At 46.3% G+C, this 22105-nt stretch overlaps 10 protein-coding genes across 10 annotated transcripts; 7 read left to right on the top strand and 3 right to left on the bottom strand.

Moving 5' to 3' along the window:
• Nucleotides 1-772: 772 nt before the first annotated feature.
• Nucleotides 773-955, top strand: COCMIDRAFT_109571 (uncharacterized protein; the record flags this gene model as incomplete). Its single annotated transcript, XM_007695160.1, has 1 exon — nt 773-955. A coding segment is annotated over one exon (183 nt), but the record flags the coding sequence as incomplete, so codon positions are not given.
• A 2326-nt stretch (nt 956-3281) lies between these two features.
• Nucleotides 3282-5348, top strand: COCMIDRAFT_109565 (uncharacterized protein; the record flags this gene model as incomplete). Its single annotated transcript, XM_007695159.1, has 2 exons — nt 3282-4240; nt 4292-5348. The coding sequence occupies 2 exons, from the start codon at nt 3282-3284 to the stop codon at nt 5346-5348; spliced, it is 2016 nt and encodes a 671-aa protein (XP_007693349.1).
• Nucleotides 5349-8624: 3276 nt separating this feature from the next.
• On the top strand, nt 8625-8774 carry COCMIDRAFT_109575 (uncharacterized protein; the record flags this gene model as incomplete). The annotated part of the gene is made up of 1 exon (XM_007695158.1): nt 8625-8774. A coding segment is annotated over one exon (150 nt), but the record flags the coding sequence as incomplete, so codon positions are not given.
• A 790-nt stretch (nt 8775-9564) lies between these two features.
• COCMIDRAFT_60758 (uncharacterized protein) lies at nt 9565-9898 on the bottom strand (the record flags this gene model as incomplete). Its single annotated transcript, XM_007695157.1, has 2 exons — nt 9565-9788; nt 9844-9898. Coding segments are annotated over 2 exons (279 nt in total), but the record flags the coding sequence as incomplete, so codon positions are not given.
• A 3036-nt stretch (nt 9899-12934) lies between these two features.
• On the top strand, nt 12935-14085 carry COCMIDRAFT_109566 (uncharacterized protein; the record flags this gene model as incomplete). The annotated part of the gene is made up of 2 exons (XM_007695156.1): nt 12935-13052; nt 13121-14085. The coding sequence occupies 2 exons, from the start codon at nt 12935-12937 to the stop codon at nt 14083-14085; spliced, it is 1083 nt and encodes a 360-aa protein (XP_007693346.1).
• Nucleotides 14086-14536: 451 nt separating this feature from the next.
• COCMIDRAFT_9931 (uncharacterized protein) lies at nt 14537-16099 on the bottom strand (the record flags this gene model as incomplete). The annotated part of the gene is made up of 7 exons (XM_007695155.1): nt 14537-14722; nt 14786-14875; nt 14950-15213; nt 15288-15604; nt 15662-15843; nt 15913-15988; nt 16057-16099. 7 exons carry the CDS (start codon nt 16097-16099, stop codon nt 14537-14539), a joined length of 1158 nt encoding a protein of 385 aa, XP_007693345.1.
• A 492-nt stretch (nt 16100-16591) lies between these two features.
• Nucleotides 16592-16813, top strand: COCMIDRAFT_109573 (uncharacterized protein; the record flags this gene model as incomplete). Its single annotated transcript, XM_007695154.1, has 1 exon — nt 16592-16813. A coding segment is annotated over one exon (222 nt), but the record flags the coding sequence as incomplete, so codon positions are not given.
• A 92-nt stretch (nt 16814-16905) lies between these two features.
• On the top strand, nt 16906-17901 carry COCMIDRAFT_109578 (uncharacterized protein; the record flags this gene model as incomplete). Its single annotated transcript, XM_007695153.1, has 1 exon — nt 16906-17901. The coding sequence occupies one exon, from the start codon at nt 16906-16908 to the stop codon at nt 17899-17901; it is 996 nt and encodes a 331-aa protein (XP_007693343.1).
• A 1554-nt stretch (nt 17902-19455) lies between these two features.
• On the top strand, nt 19456-20309 carry COCMIDRAFT_41488 (uncharacterized protein; the record flags this gene model as incomplete). Its single annotated transcript, XM_007695152.1, has 3 exons — nt 19456-19507; nt 19685-20098; nt 20218-20309. The coding sequence occupies 3 exons, from the start codon at nt 19456-19458 to the stop codon at nt 20307-20309; spliced, it is 558 nt and encodes a 185-aa protein (XP_007693342.1).
• A 295-nt stretch (nt 20310-20604) lies between these two features.
• COCMIDRAFT_41487 (uncharacterized protein) lies at nt 20605-21861 on the bottom strand (the record flags this gene model as incomplete). Its single annotated transcript, XM_007695151.1, has 2 exons — nt 20605-20676; nt 20860-21861. 2 exons carry the CDS (start codon nt 21859-21861, stop codon nt 20605-20607), a joined length of 1074 nt encoding a protein of 357 aa, XP_007693341.1.
• Nucleotides 21862-22105: the final 244 nt, after the last annotated feature.

Below are 22105 nucleotides of genomic sequence, written 5' to 3'. Positions count from 1 at the left end.
CCCCTTTCACCCCAAAACCCTCCCTGCCGCCAATTGCCCGCACGCTCCAGGCAGCAACGCAAATTCCCCACTTTACCTGCCTGCTGCCTACCCAACCTGACGTCAAAGCAAACAGCAGCCAGGGAGCTATGACCGCAGGCAGGCAGCTGGCAGAGTCACGTGCCGCACTAAACTAGTGGCTTCCCACTGTCTATAAAAACCTGCTCTCCCACCTGTCTTTTGCAAACCAGCTCTCGTAAGTCTTTCCCCTCTTACCCCCTACTATCAGCTTTTGACCACATGTGCTAATGATGCCTCCCAGTTTGCCTTTTGGCTTAGATCAAGTGTAGTATCTGTTCTTTTCAGTTTAATCTCTGAAACGTGACTACGGTCACATTCAAGATTATTCTTATTTTTGCAACTAGTGGACGGCTCCCTGGGCTTGCTCATAGCCGCCCTCACAGTGTCGTTCGTATCGCACTACTTCGGACTGACGCGAACCTTTTTTTTTTCATTGAGTCTTCTGGATAGCTTCCAGTTGCTTGAGGAAGAATAGTGAAATTGCTTTTGTTCGAATTAAGCGATATTGTGCTGCGCTTATCGGAATTTTAAGCCGGGTACGCTGAACGCGTTCTTGGCCTTGCTGTATCTGCCTTACGACTTTGATCCCATGTACGGATGAGCGAGCGAACAAGTATCAGAACAGACGTTGCACGACAAAATTACCCTTTGTCTTCTTGAGTACAGTAGATGAATGTAAACTCTTTAGACAGGCATCTTGACCTATACCACGAAGTTCACGAGCAAACCGCCAGCCGAAACCACCGAAACCTCGAAAGGATTACCCACGAAGTCGGGCCCTGAGACGTCTACTCTGCTTTACCCGGTAGACTCTTGCGGCAAAGATTCCAAGACGGACTCTCACGTAACTGGCGAAACCAGAAATCGCGGCCCACAAAGTTATTCTATATTGTAGTAAGTTTACTACTTTGTAGACACTAAGAACACAGCAAGTCATAGATAACTGTGACAATTACTAGTACTTTTAGAAAGCTAAGTGGTAAAGTAGCGGTAGTTGTCATAGATCTCTGCGCATGCGATCTGGGCTGGTGGCTATGACGTTGTAGTGTGTTCATATGAGTTTGCCGCAGCAAACGTTAAGAGGTGAGTCCAGTACATGAACACTATCAAGGCCTGGAGAAAAAAATGGTGACAAAAAATGCTCTAGTGCCCAAAAGACCTACAACAGCGCTAGCCACCAGTTTTGGGCGCTCACTGGACTTCCTATCAAGAGATAATATACCAATGAAGCACAAATGGATAGTAAAAGAGATCGAAAGCGGGAAAGCATCTCGAGAAATTCGTGGAACACAATTACGTTTGCTCCGAAGATTCTTACAAGCTTTTCGGATCAAGACATGTTCCATTCAACCGCTGAAAAGATCAACAGCCGTTACAGCAAAGATCAATCTAACCGAGAAGAGAAGAGGACCAAATGGTTGGAAGACTTGGAAGAGTGAACACCAGAAATGGTTGATGAATCCGAACATCTTAAAACTGTCACAAAGTTTCTTGATTCCATGATCACGAAACATCCAGACCAAAAGATTGTGGTTATGTTACAGTATCTTTGATACCTTGATGTTGTCAAATAAGAAAGATGAATCTATCATGTAGAAAAATCTGGCCTCCCAATACACTTATCTAGCGAACGATAAACCAGGTACTTCAAGGAGCAAGAGCCCACAACACGCTGTAGATCAATTAATACAAAAGAATGGCTTACTTTTGCTATGTTCTGAATCCAGTTTTCTCTGGTAACCCACTAATCCCATTATTTTCAGGCTCTGCTCGCAAAGATTGACGTGTGTGTGTGTGTGCTCGAATCAGGTTGATTCGAGAAAACTGTTCCACCAATCCAGACCCTCAACAGCCATCCAGGCAGATTCTCTGCAGAAGATTATACTTATTTTTTCAGACTAGTGGATGGCTCACTAGGCTTTGCCTATAGTCATCCTCACAGTGTCGTCTGTATTGCACTATCTCGGACTAACGCGAACGTTCTTTTTCATTAAGACTTTTGACTACACTTGGTTACTTGAGGAAGATTAGAATTTACAGCTCGCTTGGTGGATGCTTTGCGTTGCTGCTTACCCACCATCTCCGCCCTGCCTCGCCATTCGCTTCGCCTCCCTGCCCTGCATTTCGCTCTTCCTTCACTGCATCCCCTCCCTTTGCTTCATGGTTTCTGTGGTGGCTTCGCGCATTTATCCAGTCTTCGGACCCCGTAGGCAAGTCGATTAGTTCGCGTTGCTGCAGGGTGAGTGCATAGGCCTGACGCTTTGCAGCACTCTCTGTGTGATGCGGTTCTTTGCAGCTCATGCTATACGCAGTCACCCTTGTCATCGTCTACCATTTCAATCGGTATGATAGGCCGGTACCTAGTTCGTCTATACTTACATTGCCTTCGATGCAACTTTGTATCCAAGTTAGCTAGCAAGTCAGAACCGCATTCCTGGCAGTGTTGTCAAGCCGTTAAAATGTTGGTGCCTGTGCTGTGCTGCTGATTGGTTGTCCATCAAAGTTTGAGCCTCGCCTCACTGCCTACGCCTCACGTATCTCCGACATAGACAAACTCCTAGATTATGCTGGGCATGCCTAGTTGGATTATATGCATCAAAGCAGAGAAGGAAGCATAGTGGCGCCTACCTGTAAGTTTACACGCTAACGCTTATGTTTGCTCATGGTGCACGTACCGCTTTTGGGGGGATTCGGCACCAGAATCCTTAATCTAGATATTGTTAGTGTGAAACAGGCCCAACACAATCATAGTACCAGTTCAGTTTACAGAATACTCTTCAAGACCAATCCCCCAATGCGAGATCCAAGTTCTGGTAGCTCATTGCTTTTTTGGCTCTAGAGCGTTTCAGCCTCGCAAATGGCCCCCTAAAACACGGCTGATTCGATTGTTTATCGCAGCAGAGCTGCGTTGCGTCAATCTTAATTCCCTGTCTGCCAAGGACATCTGGTTACACGAGCAGCGGCACAGTTCGTAGTTGGCTTTGCTGCCTATGATTTCAACCCCTGCCAATGCTTTGTACCACACCACGATACATGATTATGCGCCAATCAGCGAACCATCAGTGGTGCTATCAGAGAAGGTCTGATCAAACGCATCCCCACGCAGTGAAATAACGATTTCTTATTACCTTTCATCAGTGTATACCCCGGACTGGTGATCCATATATTAGCTGCAAGTCGCGAAGAACAGACTGGTACACTAACGCGGACGCTTTTTTATCATGGCCTTAGCAGAAACATCAGTTTACCTCGGTTTCTGGACCAACTGGTCCCACGGCGCTATAAACGGACTGACTTATACAACGACACTAGAGAATGGTGCCCTATTTATTGCATTTCTCGCGCTTTTCGTCACATATACGGGCACTTGTTTCTGGAGCATCGCCTCCTTCACTGTCCATCAAACGCTGAGTCGACAGGCTCCTCAGAACACGATATATCACCAGCAACAAGCGATACTTCGCACCTCCGACACCAGCACGATCGCTCTATGGAGGTTGATAAAATTAACATGGGCTTGGAGAAAGACAATGGGTACTACCTCGTTCAAATCAACTCTAATACCTCTAGCCACAAGTCTAGCTACCCTTTCCGCATTCACTATAGCCAGCATCTTCTCCTCACGAGTTGCTTCATCTAGGGGCGGCGAGGTCCTAATCGTTGGGTCTAATTGCGCTGTTTTCAACGGCTCTCTTATGACACAAGAGAATCACGGAATGACCCAATATTATACTGCTAGTAGGATCAGATCAAGCGCTAGCTACAAAGCAAACTGCTACTCAGGCTCTAAGTTAACAGAAGGCTGTCACACATTCGCTCGAAGTAGCCTTCCCTTCATAGTCACACACGGCAACCCTTGTCCTTTTCCTGGGAAAGACGCAATATGTGGCTTAGAGAATGGCTCTATTCGTTTAGACTCCGGATTTTTAAATAGCCATTACGATCTAGGAATCAATTCGCCACCTTCGTCTCGGTTCCTCTACCGCTCTGTCACTGAATGTAGTCCTATACGCGATAAAGGCTATATACGATTCAACAACATGAAAACGCCAAAAACCGCGGAATTTTTGTATGGAGATGACTCGGTACACTGTGGGAGAAATTCAGATGGATGTACCATGGATGTCGGTTTTGGAGATGGACTAGGTAGTCGAGCGGCACGTTCCCAATACACACTCTCGTACGTGCTCCCTTTTCACTATATTTGTTCCAGAACTGATCACCACTCTAGGGTTGCTACAAAATGGCAATTGCCCAAGGATATGGACTTTGCCAACACATGGGAGCCAATACCTGAGCTATCGGTACCAAACACAGACGTCAATGTCCTTTTCTTGCAACCGAACTCTATTTTGTACGCTACGCCTGTTTATGATCCCTGGTTCGATGCAACTTATGGACCCCTTATTGCTACCTTGACACGGGGCAATATCACTGTGTACGCGAGCAACCAGCCGGCAAAAGCTTTGGCGTGCGCTCAACAATATCAGTTTTGCAACCCGTCCTTGCCCCAAGATATAAGCTGTACACCACCTATGGGGATCCATGAAGCTGTTATAGCTGCTTCATCGACGCTTTTCAAAGAAAAAAATAGCAGGGATGCCTTCGATTGGTCTGCGCTTGCGATTCGGTATATGGCAAATGGGTTTACTGAGATTGTCACTATCTTGGGAGGCACAGCCCTTCTCGCAGGTGATACCCTCTCTGCGGCTGGACAGGATAGTTTACCTAACAATCAATGGGAGCTTGAATTGGAGCATTGGTTCAAGATTACTTTGGCCGATATCCAGCGAGCGATACTCGATCAAGCGACTGGCCCAACAGATCCAAGAGCGGCTTCGTTTCACTCACCGCCTAAAACTGCTGCAGCGCGCACCATTTGCAACAGTCAGAAGATAAGATCTGACTCTTATACTTCTTTCAACGTACTCGGCCTTATAATCATTTTTTCTATCGGCGGTCTTATTATATTAATCTCAGCTTGTCTGCCATTAGTGACTGCGCGGCTACAGCGAAGCCGAAACCCGTTTGCCAGCCTAGAGTGGATCTCTAATGATACACTACAACTTCAGCGACTAGCTCATGAAGCCGTTGGTGCAGGCGAGTGGAAGGGCGCATGCGATGACTACCCATTTACGCGAAAGCATGATCTCTTGGCTGTGCTTGATATCACCGATCGCAAGCATCCAGTGCTCAGGGTAGAACCAGAGGCAGCAGAAACTACAGAGATAGAGCCAAACGACAAGGAGCAGTGTATTGTGACGGCTGGAATAGCTGGTTCGACATAGGCATCGCACACGTCTTTAGACTTTCCAGGATGACGTGCTGGCGTATGTTAATGGTTAGCTATAACTATGCATAAGATTGGACATTTGAGCACGATAGTAGGATACGTATTTAAGACAAAACTTAGTAGGAGTTTACGTATTTCCCAGCTTTGATTTTCCAAGCGTGGGGGAGAATCTTTCAATTTACAGTGGGAATTGTTTATCCTGATATACCTAGCAAGACCTGAACCACCAACTACATGCTCATCAAACGGCATATGGATGTGCAGTAGTTGACGAACTGTATCAAGGCAGTGGCTCAGCCTTGCAACTCATGACTCGATGGATGTGCTGAATGTTGTAGCTCAGCCGCACGCCCATCACGACGTACAGCTTCAGCACCTATCTGGCACAGAACGACTGATTCTTTGATATCACGACGCACAAAACTCTTCACCGAGTGATAACGCGATCCAACATGGTCGTATGAGCCCGGTGTCCGGACGACGGTGTGGAGAAATGCCCGGGGACCCACAGCCCCAGCAGAGCATCAGCCAACAGGGCTCCCAAGTGTAAGTATGCAGGGACTTTCAGCAATTGCCATTTTGGCAACAATGATGAATCTCAAATTAAGTCTACGGAGCCCTTACTGTATCGCTCAGTCTTGAAAATTTGCAGTTAATGCGATTGCCCAAGAGAAGCACTACTAGAACAAGCGGCTGTTACGTGTCGCAACGCGCTCTTCTTTAATACCGATCCCTATATCGACCGCGAGCGCGTGATCAGCGCAAAAGGCACGAGAGTCGCGGGCACTTGCAAGTGGATTATACATGATGTTAGCTACCGCGCCTGGCTGAACAGCGAGGGCGAGGGCGACTGCAATAACAATTACAACACGTGCTTGCCGTGGATCTCGCGCGGGCAATAGACCATGCTTTCGTCCTCCGTCCATAGGGTACACAACCTGTACTTATATGTTAGCACTTTTTGTACTAAAATTCCAGAGACTCACTCTGCATCTAGCGCCTGCTTTTTCCCTCTCTTCTAACATTGTCTTAGCACCAGACCAAATTTTTCCTGCCCAGTGCTTACGCGTGAAAGAATAAACTTAACGTCTTTATACTTCAAATAGCGGTCAGGGTGTATCCTATAGATAGGAACACGCCAGGTCGGCTATTAGTAAGCTTATGTGCCTGTCGTGGGAAAGTAGTCTGCACGCGTTCACATTCCTAATCGAATTCGTCCGCTTCGTAATACTAAATCTGGTCTTGAGAGATTAGTGAATACAGTAACATTATAGAGGCTTTTTTTCGCCCTCTCTGTTGATGAATCGAGCTCCTAAGTGAGGTTAGTTCGTATCCACTATAGTCATTAACTCTAACTCTCTTATTAAAGATATCTGATAACTACTTACTGCGAGTATATCGTTATTAACTTAAATAGATGTACGATTTCTAGTTATGCAGATGATGAAAGCTTGCAATTTCGCCTAGACAATCTCGTAAGAAACGATACTAACTTGGGTTTAAATTCGTCTCTTAAAGCTCCTGGCTCACTAGTATAAGTACTGCTTAAGTCGATGAATAGTAGGCATAGGAGATCCCAGCTGTAGTGTAGAAGGTGTGTTGATGTATGTGCAGTACCTGATTCAGTTCAGTATCCTAAGTAACAAAGGTAACTCTCATGTCAAGGGAGTCATACTTATCCTACAGCTTTTGTGCGTCTTTGTAGTAGTTGTCTGCTGCTGCGGCTAGCCTTTTTTTGCATTGCTTATACGGCTGCATTACTAGAGCGTTTGCTGTCAGGCCTTTCTGATGAAGATTTTCTGATCTTTTGTTTGCTTTCCCTGTGGTTGCAAATGGCACTGTCGGTTCTTATTCTTTCTTAAGAAACCCATATAACAGTCTCATTGTCTTAGCGTCAACGACTAGATGCTCTATGTTTTTCAATACGTAAGGTTCGGAATAAGTAACCAATTACTGTTAGGGAGTTTTTTGAGCTGAGCTGAGTCTTGTGATACACTGCAGCCTCTGTAGCGGATCTGATGATATTCGTGAACCTCAAATTCGGATTCTAGAAACCTGAACCCTTAGAGGGGTCGTTTGTACGTTACTCTTACTCTCATGATGTAGCTTTTTTTTCACAGGATGTGTCCTAAAATTAGTGCTATTATAGCCTCAACTGCAATAAATATGAAAACAGGCTAAAAAAATCCCGACAATCGGAAGCCGAAAGTACAATTCGAGCTCTACAGTGCAGGGCTACATAAACCGTATCTTATACATGTTTTTTTATTGCATTCATTTATTAGACGTAGATCATCGATTTAGTTTTTGTAGCTAATATACATGACTTCTAGATGCGTTTTATCGGAATGACATAGCCAAAAATCTGTATACGCGGAATCAAAATCACGTGACTGGCAGTACGAAACCAAGATTCTATGAACGGAAACACGGAACTGAAATCACATGACTGGGAGTACGGAACTAAAATCACCTGACTGGAAACGTGGAACGAAAATAACACAACGTTTATCTCTGAACTTTGAAGGGTAATGATATAATCCACACTGACTGTACTTTAGCTTAGATCAAGTGTAGTATCTGTTCTTTTCAGTTTAATCTCTGGTAAGTTACACCCATCACGTTCACACCTTCCCCTACTCTAGAAGCTATCTCACGCCTCCACCTGTTCGACTCTTATCCAAAGCGACTATAGCTAACTCTAGTTAGAAATATCCTCACGGGGATATTCAAACGATTATGCTTATTTTTGTCACTAGTGGATGGCTCCCTGAGCTTGCTCATAGTCATCCTCACAGTGTCGTCCGTATCGCACTACCTCGGACTGACGCGAACCTTTTTTCATTGAGCCTTCTGAATAGCTTCCAGTTGCTTGAGGAAGATCAGAATTTACAGCTCGCTGTTACGGGGTTGGGTGCTGATACTTCTCTAAGCTCGATCTGGGCTATGGCGAGTAGGATAAGGTGAATAGCTCCGTGAGAGGTTGTCTGGTGATACAGTAGAGTGGTGTGATTGTAGAAGAGGTACAAAAGGTTCGACAACTACTCATCTATTTAATAGACTAATAGGTAACATTCTTGTGAAGTAAGGTAACGAGTAAGAAAGTACAAGTTGAGTTGACCACAACGAGAGTAATAATGAAATCCATCCATCCTTGTATCCTCATTGCTTCTAGTCCTGGCATCTGGAGATGCTTCACATGTCCTGCCATCTCTAGGTGTCGTGGCATCTGCCTCCTCTTGGCGAGATGCCGGTCACGTGATCGCCGCACCGCGATGATCATTCTACCCGTTGGGATCCCCAGTGGTTTTCCAACCATTCATCGTCATACCCAGGGAGAGGATCCCTCCTGCTATTACTTGTAACACGCTGCTACTACGCAATAGTATCATTAGTTAGAGCTGAGGATAGATGTACGTAGTTGCTGTTTTAATTATCTACCTTATTAGTGTCAAAAATCGTAAGAAATTTTCTATGTAATGTGGTGTAGTATCACGTAACTAGCTTATAAGTATATATTACGATTTTATTTCGTACATAGATAGGAACCTTCTTCGCTCAATCCCTTATAGAGATCAATTATCAGCTCACTTCTATCTACTCGATTGCGGATCGCCCCTCTAATCTTTTAAGCTCGATCACGTATCGTGCTATATTGAATATGTCTTAGAAGACCGGGGTATATATATAATAGTAGTCGCCTAAGTATTATATAGATTAATAGAATCTAGGTGCTCTATATAGCACATAGATTCTGTAAGCAGACCGACATTCTAGCGAAAAGCTATTCAAAGGGCGTTTAACCGATCACATCAACCTCAACTTCAATATCTGATCCTAATACTTGTTGCTGATCTGCCACCACACGACCATTCCTTGTGAGCTGCACACGGAGTATCGCACTGTGATTCATCGACCTTCACAGCTGCCTTGTTGAGGGTATCTGCACATGTGCACTGATTTCCCTTTATACCAATGTACGTAAAACGCCTACACCAATGAGCACAAAACCAGTGAGTCATATCGTTACGCGTCATTGAATCGGCCCGTTCGAGTAATCCATCCATGTCCTTGTAGCAACTGCTTGGTGCCCATCCTCGCTCCACTTTAGCGAGAGTATTGGAAAGTGATTGCTTTTCTGATTCATGCTCATGTTTTGCCGCTTGAAGCTTAGTTTCCAACATTTGCTCGCGTAGCAATGCATCTTTGAGGGAGGCTTTAGCGTCTTCTTGATCCTTTACCACACTGACGATCTCGGCTCTGCATTCTTGTTCGCGATCGAAACATTTTTTCTTCTCTAATTCACAAGAGTCGCAGTTGGTATCCTTCTGTGGAGACATGGGGAGAATTTGGTTGAATATGACGCCGTTAGTGCAACTACAAGAGCAGGTGGGCCTTGCTAACGGATCGACACATTCCAGTGACGGCGTAGCTCCTGGTTCAGCTCGTTAGCTTTACTGAACATCTCGTCATAGTTTCGGGAAACTTACCATTTTTGCATTGGTACGAGTCGCTGGGTGCGTTGATAGAGCGTAGATTCTGCTGCAATGAATCTAGGTGATGCGGCATAGAATCCATATCCAGGGTAGTAGAATCTGGCACATATCCATCAAAGCAGTATCCTGTCGATAGAATTGTGAAAGCTAGCAAAATCGGAGAGGCCTTCATCGTTGATAGTGGTTGGTTTGAATAATTTAATTCGGTTGAAGTTTGAGTTCTTAGACTGTGTCTTGTAGGAGGCTATGCGGTAGAGTAGTAGATATGGAGGATACATTCTTTGCCTGTTACTTTATAGATTTTTCAGACTATTTTCTTTTTCTGTCTAAATGCATTGGTCGGAATGTTAGTTCAATTTTCTAGTCCGATGCAAGTCTCGCATGCGCAGTTTCTATTATTAGCTGCACAATGCACAATGCACGTATAGTCTAGTGGTAACTTGAAACTTCCTGCACGGTACGTTGAGTATTGGCAATCTTCGATCACACTTGTGTATGTTTAACTAACACGTACATCGGGCGCTATGATCACGGCTGTTATTCTGTTCAACAGTTTCATCGAATAGGAAGTCCTAGAGAAAAAGTAAGCCTTCTTATTGGGCATTGTGATAGACTGTAACTCTGCTCACCAAGGATGCTTATGTCCCTACAAAATGCTTTTTATACACACCTTTGGTTCCGTCTAAATTCACATAGGCAAATGCGACTAGCCTCTTAGCTACTTTTTATCTAAACGCAGAAGGCTGTTCTTTTTCAAAAAGCGTAAGGTCAGGCGATCCACATAAGGATGCGGAAAGGAAAGCTCAACGATACTTCTTAAGTGACAAAGAACTTACGCCGTTCGAATGTTTAGCAAAATGTTACTAGGACGCAATCGACACATTAGAAATACTGGATTTTGGGAGGTTGGGGTGCGAACTACTATTCTTTTCCAAGACATAGTTGTCTAAAATGCTATACGCGGTACGTATAAAAACAATAACTCAGACAATACCTTTTTCTAACAATAAACATATCGTTATTTAGTTAGACGATTAAGGGAAATTTTGATCTCTTGAGTAAGTTGCCGCTGGTTCAAGTGAATAACACAGGGATACCGATCAGGGCTTGCTATGTATCATGCCATCGCGCGCCAAAATCCAGAAAAATCAAACATGTTGAGGCGCAATGAAGTAGTCTCGCTACCTGGCAAGCGCATTGAAAAGAAAACAAATTAACAATTAGAGTGTTTTATGGGGTTTGGGACGTTTGCTTCTTTATACAAGTCCGCACTAAGGCCGACGAGCTTTACGCTAGTGTTCCGTGAAAGTTGTCTAGCCTTCTAGTAGAGTGGCGTGCTGATAATGAGAGAATAATAACGTTAATAACTATCAATATATTATGTTAGACCTATAGATAGTACTGTTATTAATTTATTCTAAGTAACAAGAAGGATTCTTTCGTTAATCGAGGATAGAAGAACTAAGAGCCTATAGACGCCCTGCTGGAAGGTAATAATCATCGTAGAGCTCGGTTACGTATTGGCGCCGACTATTCACCAATTCTTGGATCTTTAGAAAATCACCTTAGTTCAATCCACGAAACCATGTTTTTTTAGCCTCGGCAGATCATGCATGTTTCCATAATCATGTTGAGATCCATGTGTTCTTCTTTCGTTTTTGCTTTTACTGTCTTCACCGCATTTCTTACCTAGGGTTGACACTTCGGCTCAACATGCTCAAACATAGAAAGGAAAAGAGCACGCATTTTAAGAATAACCTTTCATCAAGACCACGCAAACATAAGCAAATCTCAATCCGATGATTGTGCGCTCTAAGAATCAAGTTACACGGGGTTAGGCTGTACTTCTCTAATTCAGACCTGAGTGCTACAAGTAACAAGAAGAATTTTCTTCTCAACAAGAAATGAGAACACTAGAGGCCTGGGGACGTCGTTTGAGTAGATAGTCTTACTACATGTATGCGCTACGCCTGCACGCCATTCAGATACGCACCGAGATCTCATCCAGAGGACTATAGCCCATCATAATGTGCTAGTACAGCCTCTATTATGACTTGTAAGTGCTTGTATTCTATTTACTTAAAGTTCCTAGGCGTAGTATCACTAGTTGTCAACCTAGAGGACCTCCTAACAGGAACGACTTTCTCTTCGCATACTTACTATCGCACTCGTTGCTGCGTGAGGGAAATTGTGAACGAGTTTTTTTTTTATTATTCTCTACGTCATCTCATCTACTTATATAGAGACCATTCGTCAATCTACGATCAATCAGTAACGTACGTGGCAAGCAAGCAGTGCACCCATTACGCCCAACAATCACTTATCATCATCTGTGGCGATTCTCTGCAAGTTCTTTGGCGCTATAGTGATTTTGGAAATCGTATCATTAGAGCCTGGCTGAGCCCATTAAAGATAAGCAGTGTAACATAAGGCTAGTAAACTAAATACTAGTATATAAAAATTAATTCTATCTTTCAAATTTAAATAACAAATAGTTTTAGTAGAGACATTAGTGGTAGAAGTACTGGCGTTAACATTTAGTGATGGGCCGATTTCGGCTAGCGAGGTGAAACTTTTTGCTTAGTACTGTAACAACTCTGGGGTGTGGTACTTCTTTTGCGCCATCTGACACACCTTTTGCTAGATAGAGACCTCGACTGTTGCTGCAACTGACCCAGCGTTCAGCCTAAAGCTCAGCCTCGTCTTGCTTAATCACTGGTGCGCACATGTCTATGACAACTCTGCGTGTACCTGCGCATGACAGAGAGTACCACGATCGAGTTTGGCTCTGTGATCGAATGTCACTGCTATCACACACATCGTACTTCCGTTGCCTACCGGTCCACCGCTCCAAGGCCGTGTTGGCAACCCTCACGATGTTACAATCAGAGGTTTTGGCTGCGAGCGCAAAATCATCTCAACAAGGCATAGGATAAACCAGTCGAGAGGTGTATAAGATGTGGTAGGTTTGGACAAGGAAAACATCATGTCGTAGCATATGATATTGACTGCTGAACACCTTCTTCAACCTTACAAGAACACATCAAATAATACCCGTCTCATTACCACAATCAAGAGAAGCATCATGGTCGCCCAGCCCCCTTCAGCCAGCGCTTTCGCTCGAAAAGTCGTGAACCCCCTTGGCTTCACCAAAGTCTACAACTTTTGGCTGTACATAATCTTCGGCGGAGCACTCACTGGCTGTAAGCCCTTCCCGTATTCTCAACCGCCCTCTCTTCCAAACTAATTCCTTTTTTTTCTCTCCTTCAAGTCGTCCTAGCCCGTCTCCCCTACCTCAACTTTTCGCACAACTTCTGCCCGGCCGATGGAACAAGCGAGAGCGGAAACAGTACTGCCCCCGGAGAATGCTACTACTACCTCAACTCTACCCAGTACAAAGTCGGCATCTTGCTTCATCCCGGCGGTGTTCTCCCCGCGAGTTTAATCGCTGTAGCACAGTTCACCCCGTTTATTCGGCACCGCTGGATCCTCATCCATCGCATCGGCGGATATGCCGCACTCCTGCTCTTCCTCGTCAGCCTCGCCGGCGCATTCATGATAATGCGCCACGCATTCGGCGGTGGGCTGGACGTACAAGTCGCGCTCGGTGTTCTGGGCCTGAGTACGCTGGCCAGCTTCACCATCAGCTATGTAAACGTCAAGCGGCTGCAAATCGAACAGCATCGCGCGTGGATGCTTAGAGGATGGTTCTACGCAGGTGCTATTGTTACACTTCGTATTATCCTTATCATCTCCGCGCAGATAACCGCGAAGAAGGGATACTACGTCGTGTGGACTTGTGCGAGGATCGCTGCGACGGTCGCCCCGGACGTTGAGCTTGCGACGGCGTATCCAGCTTGTGCGGCGTATGCTGATGGGTCGGAGCCCGATGCGGTATCAGCCGTAGCAGCGACGTTTGGGGCCGGCGACGCAGCGAACACGGGCGCAGCATTTAATGCGGGGTTCGGTATGGCGCTGTGGCTCGCTCTTGTGCTGCATGCCGTTGGTGTCGAGGTTTATCTGCACTTGACGCCGAGAGAGGCACAGAGGTTGAGGCAGGTGAGCTATCAGAAACAGCTTGAAGCTGGTATGCGGAATCCGGGTTCGGCGGGTCTGACGGCGGATCGCTTGGGGGATGCGTATAGGTGGGTGCCGGAAGTACGGGAAGATCAACTTAGTGCGAGTTCAGCGGAGGTTGTGACTGTGGTGTCTGATGAGATGCTGGCGAGCAAGTGAGAGGTTTACTAGGGAAGGCGGGCTTGGTGGTGCTTTGGGTGTCAAAATAACTATCGATTAGTGTAGTTGAAGAGAAATAGTGTAGTTATTCATGCCGTACTTCAAATTTCAATTATTTTAAAAGACATGTGAACATTTCCTGATTAGAGGAGGGTGAGATGGCGGTGCACTTACCCAAGGTCCTTGAGCGAGCCTCGTTACTGCCCTGTTGTTGCTTGTGTTCCGCTCTTGCCCAATCCATTTATACAACAGCGTCGTGTGCATTGCACTATTTCGGACTTCCTCGAATCTTTTCATTCGATATTTCTAGCTTGCCAGTTTACTTGAGCAATAGAGGGCGGAGACAGCATTCACAGGATATCGAGAGTAGTGACCCAGCGCGACGGGAATCACGTTATTTTTCTCTCTTCCATCCGGTGAAACAGATCGCTGACTATGATTAGACTATCACTTACAGAGGCCTTTTAGGATGCAACCACCGCTCCCAGCGAACCTCATCCGTCCCGCCAATCCACCACCACCAGCCCAGAACCACCGTGATAGTCAACGGAATAACAACAACCCAGTAGATCCAGAACATGTGAGAAAACTGCCACCCGTTTTCTTCAAAGGAGAAGAAAGTCGTGCTGAAGAGTGCCTGGAGCATAGAGTAAGTAAGTAACCCTGGGCGACTTAGTGCACACCTTCTGATCAAGCTTACTGAGATGAAAGTCGCGGGTAAGAAGATCATTGTGAGAAGCGTAATCGATTTCATGACTGCATTGTCGGAACTCGCGAGCATGTTGTAGGCCTACCGGGACTATGTCAGCTCTGAATGCAGGATACGCACGCACAAAGCTGGTGAGAGAGTTTGGTTAGGTTTACCAGGTTTATCTCCTCTTCTAGCCGGTCATGCGTCGACTGCGCACGCCATCTCAGGCTTTTCATCGTCTGCAGCTGAAACAATAGGTATTCCCTCGCTTGCACCGTGTATGTCTTGTTGAGTTCGTCAAGGAATTTGAAGTTGCTGTCTTGCAGGCTGAGCAGCTGCTCCATTGTCTCGATGGCTACTTGCTCGACTTCTATGACGTGCCCTGTGTGTCGTGCTAGATTGCGCAGTGCATCGAACTCGCATCTCTTTTTCCGGTTCTGGTGGTGGAAATGAGCGTTAGTAGTGTAGATTCTCAATGGTCAGTGTAGTGCTACTGGAGAGGGTATCGTACAAGCTCAATGTCCCGAACCCTCCTCGTCACCGCCCATATATTTTCGTCGCACAACTTGATAGTTTCGTCGAATAACGGTTTAAGCATCGCAAGGGGGTCTTGTGGCTCAAAAGTCGGCAGCGAAGATACTTTTAGCATGGTCTCAAGTGTAGCGCTCATTTTTGGTGATGCGCCGATGCATAAGACCCTCCTGGTGTTTGAGCTTTCCCACCGCACGAAAAAGCTCATCTCGTACCACCTGTAGTCCTTTCCATCTTCTGATTCTTGCATTTCCTCCTTCGCCAGAACTCTCTTGGTGAGGATTTTGAACCACACGCCTGTGATGTCGTCGTGAGTGGCCTGTTAATGATCTAAGAACAAGTAGAAACACGCACTGAGACTATCAAGCTTGCTTTCATCCCCATCTCCCGAAAAAGAGCTTGAAGAACCGCAGTAGCCATTGAGCTTGGCGCAAGTATTGCTGCTGAGAATATCCGGCGCGTGAAACTCCGCTAGTATCTTCTTGCGGTTCTCCTCTGAGCAATTTTTCTGCCACCAGTCGTCCGACTTTAGGAAGCTGAAACACACAGCATGTTAGTTTTACAAGTCCAGTATAATATAAGCTGTTTTGACGTTCATCTCTCACATGAAACACACTTCTGGTAGGGTTACATTATGACCTAGCAGGTCTAAGCTGCGTAATCCCCAGATTCCTTTTAAAGCTGCGAAAGATTGTCAGAGAACTCATGATGAACGCTTTTATGGCAAAAAACAGTTTGGGATTATTTACGGTGATATTCTAGTATGGTTGCGACGGAGGGGATAGCAGTCATAATGGGCATTGAGGCTAGAGATATTAATCAAGCGTTTATGGATTCGCACTTTCGTAAACATGCAGTCGATGTCACAGGGCAAGGCAGTAGCAAAGAATAATGAGTTTGAAATACTTTGAAAGCTATCAAAGCTGGGGCAGCCGATAAGTATATTACAGTTGTCAAAACTGGCAACGGCGCTAAGTAGCTTAGCACATGCATGGCCGACTCGCTTGTGAAGCCCCCGCATAGTACTACTACAGTCGGCGCTTCTGCAACCGCTCAGCCCCATCGACTGTCAATTGCATAGCGCGTAACGAGACCCAGCAATACAAGAAACTCTATCTAGAGCCGCCAGAGCGGCCAACTACGCTATGCTATCGCTTCATACCCAGCACAGCGCTCTTCGAAGACTTGAGGTGGCCGTGGCCTGGTTGCACTTCGAAGGGCTTGGCTTAAATCAAGATAAGTGAGCGTTTATATAGGCAGCCAGTTTTCTTCTAACTTTCAATAGGTCCCATAAAAGCTGTAAATGCATGTCCAGCTTGGTGGTTGTGGCTACGGCTGAGCTGCATTTGCATCGCAGCTGGTGCTAACGAGCTGAGGTTGGCGCGAGTACAACCCCCCCTCCCCCCGGCCATGCTTTTTTTCCCTTTCTTACTATTCTTGACTGTTTTATCCCATTCTCTTCTAATCCCCCTACTCCTCACAAATCATTGGCATGGACTGCAGTAAAATCGATTTCAGTTTCTCCCTGCGAAGTCAAACTTGCCCGCCCTCAACTCCTTCTATTTAGACGTCTGGCACCGTTGTCTTCTGGAAGAAACATGCCCACTCGGAGTAACGACTACACTATTGGCTGGATCTGCGCTCTCCATACGGAGCTCGTTGCTGCACAAGTCTTTCTCGACGAAAAGTACCCAGAGCCGGAAGATCTGGACCAGAGAGATGACACCAGCTACATACCAGGCAAGATTGGGGGTCACAATGTTGTCATTGCTGTCTTGCCAGACGGCGAATATGGCATAACGAGCGCGGCAAGGGTCGCGACAGACATGTTGCGTAGCTTCCCTAACATCAGACTTGGTTTGATGGTCGGCATTGGCGGCGGTGCTCCAAGCAGACGTGATATCCGTCTTGGGGACGTTGTAGTCAGCGCTCCTGTTGACGGAATTGGAGGTGTGTTTCAGTACGACTTTGGCAAGACGATACAAGGTCAGGCCTTCCAAACAACAGGGTTTCTGAACCAGCCCCCGCCAGTCCTGCGAGGAGCGGTGAACGCACTCAACGCGATGTATGAATCAGATGGACATAGTTTCAAGAGAGCTATTGATAGCATCCTAGAGGAGAAGCCAAAGCTGCGGAAAAAGTACGGGCGGCCAGATCCAAGCACCGACAGGCTGTATAAAAGCAGCGTCATTCATCCTCCGGGCGATGAAGCCAGCTGTGCGACAACCTGTGGCGAAGATCCGTCAGTCTTGATATCGCGACCTGAACGGACTGAAGAGGAGAACGATCCGGCGATTCACTATGGTTTAATTGCCTCGGCGAACCAGCTGATGAAGGACGCTTCTGTGAGAGACAAGTTGGCAGAGGAGAAGAATGTTTTGTGTTTTGAGATGGAAGCAGCCGGCTTAATGAACAGCTTTCCCTGTTTGGTTGTACGTATTGTGTGTGATTACTCGGATTCGCATAAAAACAAGCAGTGGCAAGGGTATGCAGCGATGGTGGCAGCTGCGTACGCGAAGGATCTTCTTAAGCAGGTTCGTCCAAATCGAGTCGAGGCTGAGAAGAAAATCAGCGAGATACTATCTTCTGGTTAGTTTGCTCAAAATTGTCAAGAAACAGCTTGATTAATGGAAAGTCAGTTGAGCAGAATGTATGCCAGGTACGTCAGGACGTCCAGGGACTGACACGTGAACATCTGCGGGCCGATCTCTATCGCTGGCTGTCACCACCTGATCCATCAGCAAACTACAACAAAGCATTGCGACAGCGCCAGAGTGGCACAGGTTCCTGGCTCTTACAGAGCGACGTATTTGTGGCGTGGAAATCGCAAAAAAGTTCTTTTATGTGGCTCTATGGCATACCGGGATGCGGTAAGACTATTATTAGCTCTACTGTCGTGGAGCATCTTCAGAGCCTTCCTACCCAACCCTTGCTCTACTTCTACTTTGACTTCAACGATACTAGCAAGCAGACTCTTGAAGGTATTGTCCGCTCCCTCATTGATCAACTATACTGCGCGTGCGAGGATGCTCAAGAGCCGCTAGATGCACTCTTTCTCGTTCACAAACCCAAAAATTCGCAACCAAACATCGAATCACTTTGTAACGTTCTGCTGCAGATGGTAAGGCAAACACAAGAGGTCTGGATTGTTCTGGATGCCCTTGACGAATGTATTGAACGCAAACGGGGTCGAACAGAGGGGTTACTCTCATGGATACGAGACCTTGTGAATTTTGGACAAAGCAACATGCGCTGTCTCGTTACAAGTCGACCAGAGCACGACATCCAAGAGGCGCTAAACGACTTGGTTAGTGAGGAAAATAGAATTCACATTCAGAGCTACCTGATTCGTGGGGATATATCTGCATATATTAAAGCTAGGGTCAGGGAGGGTGACGGCGGGTTGAAAAGGTGGCGACAGCGACCGGAGGTCCAGCAAGAGATTGAGAACACACTCGAGCAGAAGGCGAATGGCATGTAAGTAAAACAGCATCATGTAATTGTAACCTCAATATCTAGAGATGTGCAAGTTACTAATGCTACGCAGGTTCCGATGGGTGGCGTGTCAAATTGACGCCCTCGAAGACTGCCTAGACTTACCCTCCCTAAGGAACGCGCTTAATGATCTACCGGAGACGCTAGACGAGACTTATGCAAGAATACTGAATGCAATTCCAGGAAACAACAGAAAGTATGCGCTAAGGATACTCCAGTTCCTTACGTTTTCCAAACGACCTTTGAGGGTTGAGGAAGTCGTTGATGCAATAGCGGTAAATCCTGATCAGAGTCCATTCTTTTCCCCGGACTATCGAATGCCCACACCTCAAGAAATCACGAAATACTGCTCAGGCTTAGTAGTCATCGGGTCGAAGGCACACAGCATTGAAGATAGGAAGTACAGCTATCACGAGGCACTCCAACTAACTCACTTCTTTGAAGATTGGATGTACGGCTATCACGAGGTCCTCCAACTAGCTCACTTTTCAGTCAAAGAGTTTTTCATATCAGATCGAATGGACAGCAACATTAGGAACGTCTTCGAAGAAGCTGTAGCCAATGCATCTATAGCAAGGGTTTGTATTGCATACTTGCTGCATTTTGAGAAAAAGCTTCCACTAGAGTTAGTTGCTCAGAAATTCCCGTTTGCCATGTACGCAGCGAAATATTGGGCAGACCATGAACGAGCTGCTGAAGATGGAGGTGAAGAAGACATGGAGTTGGTTGAGCGACTTCTCTGTCGTCAAGAAAGCTCGTACGACTTTTGGTACAACCTATACCGTCCAAACCAACCATTAGTACAGCCATCTGAGCAAAGTCGACACAGAAAAGCTTCCGCATTGTATTACATGGCATCTGGAGGCCTGCGTAAGGCGGTAGCATTGCTGCTTGAGAGAGGTGCCGATGTTAACGCAAATTATGGAATATACGGCAATCCACTCCAGGCGGCTTTGGTGCGAAATCAGAAGGAAGTAGCGAAAATGCTGCTCAGTGCGGGCGCCGATGTCAATGCGAAAGGGGAGATTTACGATAACCCACTCGAAGTGGCTTCATCTAGCGGCGACGAGGAGGTGGTGAAGCTACTCCTCGACAGAGGCGCCAACGTCAATGCACAAGGAGGGATGTTTGGTAACGCACTCCAAGCAGCTTCATATGGAGGTTATGAGCAGATAGTAAGGCTACTACTCGACGCAGGCGCTAATGTCAACGCTCGCGGTGGGCGATGCGGTAGCTCACTCCAGGCGGCTTTATCCAGAGGCCACGATGTGGTGGTGAAGATGCTCAAAGAAAAGGGTGCGATAAGATGTCCATAGGAGTAGGTTGATGATGTGCTAGATAGCATAATGGCGTATGTGGTCTTATGCTCGGTGTCGCTTGCATCACATTGTATTAATCAAAAGGATATGCACCAGCAACGCGCCTACGAGCTGCAACTCCTACTCACACGTTCGCACTGCACGAGGCATGCCCGCCAAGTTCCTTCGCACTCAGTTGCAGCAGATAACGAGTCTACTATTACATGTCGATCTCCATATCAATCCTCACAGCTTTTCGAGAATATGACTTCGCTGCCCTTCGCCAACCTCTCGAATTAATATCTCTCACATTATTACGTTGTTTTTGAGTCTCTTGAACTAGGCATTGAGAAATTATTCAATAAACATATAGCTCCAGAAAGTCATGATGACACTGAGATCATAGAGACCATCGAGAAACTTTTAAACGTAGCTTCGGATATGAATAGCGCATATAAGCCCTGTATAATCTATATTTTACTTCAATCTCTACTATTAGGTAAATTAGTGCCCTTTTGAAAATATATGTGTATTCAGATACAATGTTCGATCTGCACTATCGATTTCGCGCTTATTCTGTCATGGATTGCATATCATGGGCATTTACAAGCATTTTGAGGCCAATTTTCTAAGGAAGTACACATGTGTTCTTACAAAACTTGCTCATTGAAGATGACACATATCTCTCAACTGTTTCGGCTCGGCTCCATTGCCATCTCGTACTGCGTGACCAAGCTTTCATGACCGCAATGCCCTTACCCTCCTCACAACTTCCCGCAGTGCTTCCATCTTCGTTCCCGACTTCTCCCCATCATCCAATACCTCTTCCAAAATCATAAGATCCTGCTTCGCGACTTTACCCCCATGATGAAACGCATTGAACTCATGATAAGCAAGCGGCTTCGAGCCTTGCCCAGGTAGCGTTATCGCCTTCTCCGTTGCCCAACTCCCCATTACAAGTGAGAGAAACCAGCCCGTCCAGCCGTAGCGTGGAAGTCGTAGAATCTCTGTCTGAGCCCGTAGAAGCAAGCTCCAGAGTTCGCTGTTCGAACGGAGGTGCGAGAACGGTCCGAAGCCGTCAATATCCCAGACAACCAGATGAAGGAGTACAATCGACTGAAATGGGGCCATGACGAAAGCAGGAATCGTGCTAATAACGAGCGCGCCATTGACGTTATAGATCGCAGAGACTTTCTTGACAAGCGTGGGTTGTGTGTTGCCTACCATAAGACCTACACCGGGCATCCCAGGAGCATACAGCATATCTGCCTTGGCTACAAGATCCTTGCTTGCCGTAGCAGGTATCGAGATCTGGGGCGTAGGCTGATGCGCAAGCATGCTTGCCGCCATCAAAAGGCGAGATTTCGGCACGCGCAGATTGCTGGCGTAGTGCTCGTCCATGTCTAGGCCGACGGCATCGAAGACGACAAAGCACTCCTTGTTCTGTGGCTCGTTTATGAGATTGCCTACCGAGCGGATCGTTGCGACTCCATTCTCGGAGCGTGCGGTGTGGCCGTCCAAAGTATCGAAAATGAAAGCGAAGGTCTCGCCCTTGACCTCGGAGACTGACTCGATAACACGGTACGACGAGAAAGTATGTAGTTTATCCGTCTTGTACGCGTATAGTTGCTTCGGGGGTAGAAATGCTGGTTTACGACCGGGCCGTACGAGGTAGGTGATGTCTGCACCAGCGGAGAGGTGATAACCCTGACTTAAGCCCACGGCGCCACAACCGACGAAAAGAACTTTTGGTTTCGACATTGTAGAAATTTTGCTTTCTTGTTCACTTTGAGCAGTTTCTGACGACTATTATACTGTGTTATATGTCACACGTTTTGCGTTGTGGAGATGATAAAATGATGCTTACGTTCTTTTGTCCGATCATCCTACTTGATTTATCATACAGAAGTACTAACGTTAAGGATCAGTCATCCGGCCAGATCAGTCATCCGGCCACCCCACCCAACTTGACCCAACGCTCTGCGCAATTGCTCTATAACAACGT

The sequence above is a fragment of the Bipolaris oryzae genome, assembly GCF_000523455.1.
Source record: "Bipolaris oryzae ATCC 44560 unplaced genomic scaffold scaffold_276, whole genome shotgun sequence".
NCBI classification, from domain to species: Eukaryota; Fungi; Ascomycota; class Dothideomycetes; order Pleosporales; family Pleosporaceae; genus Bipolaris; species Bipolaris oryzae.
This window is presented reverse-complemented; position numbering and strand designations above follow the sequence as displayed.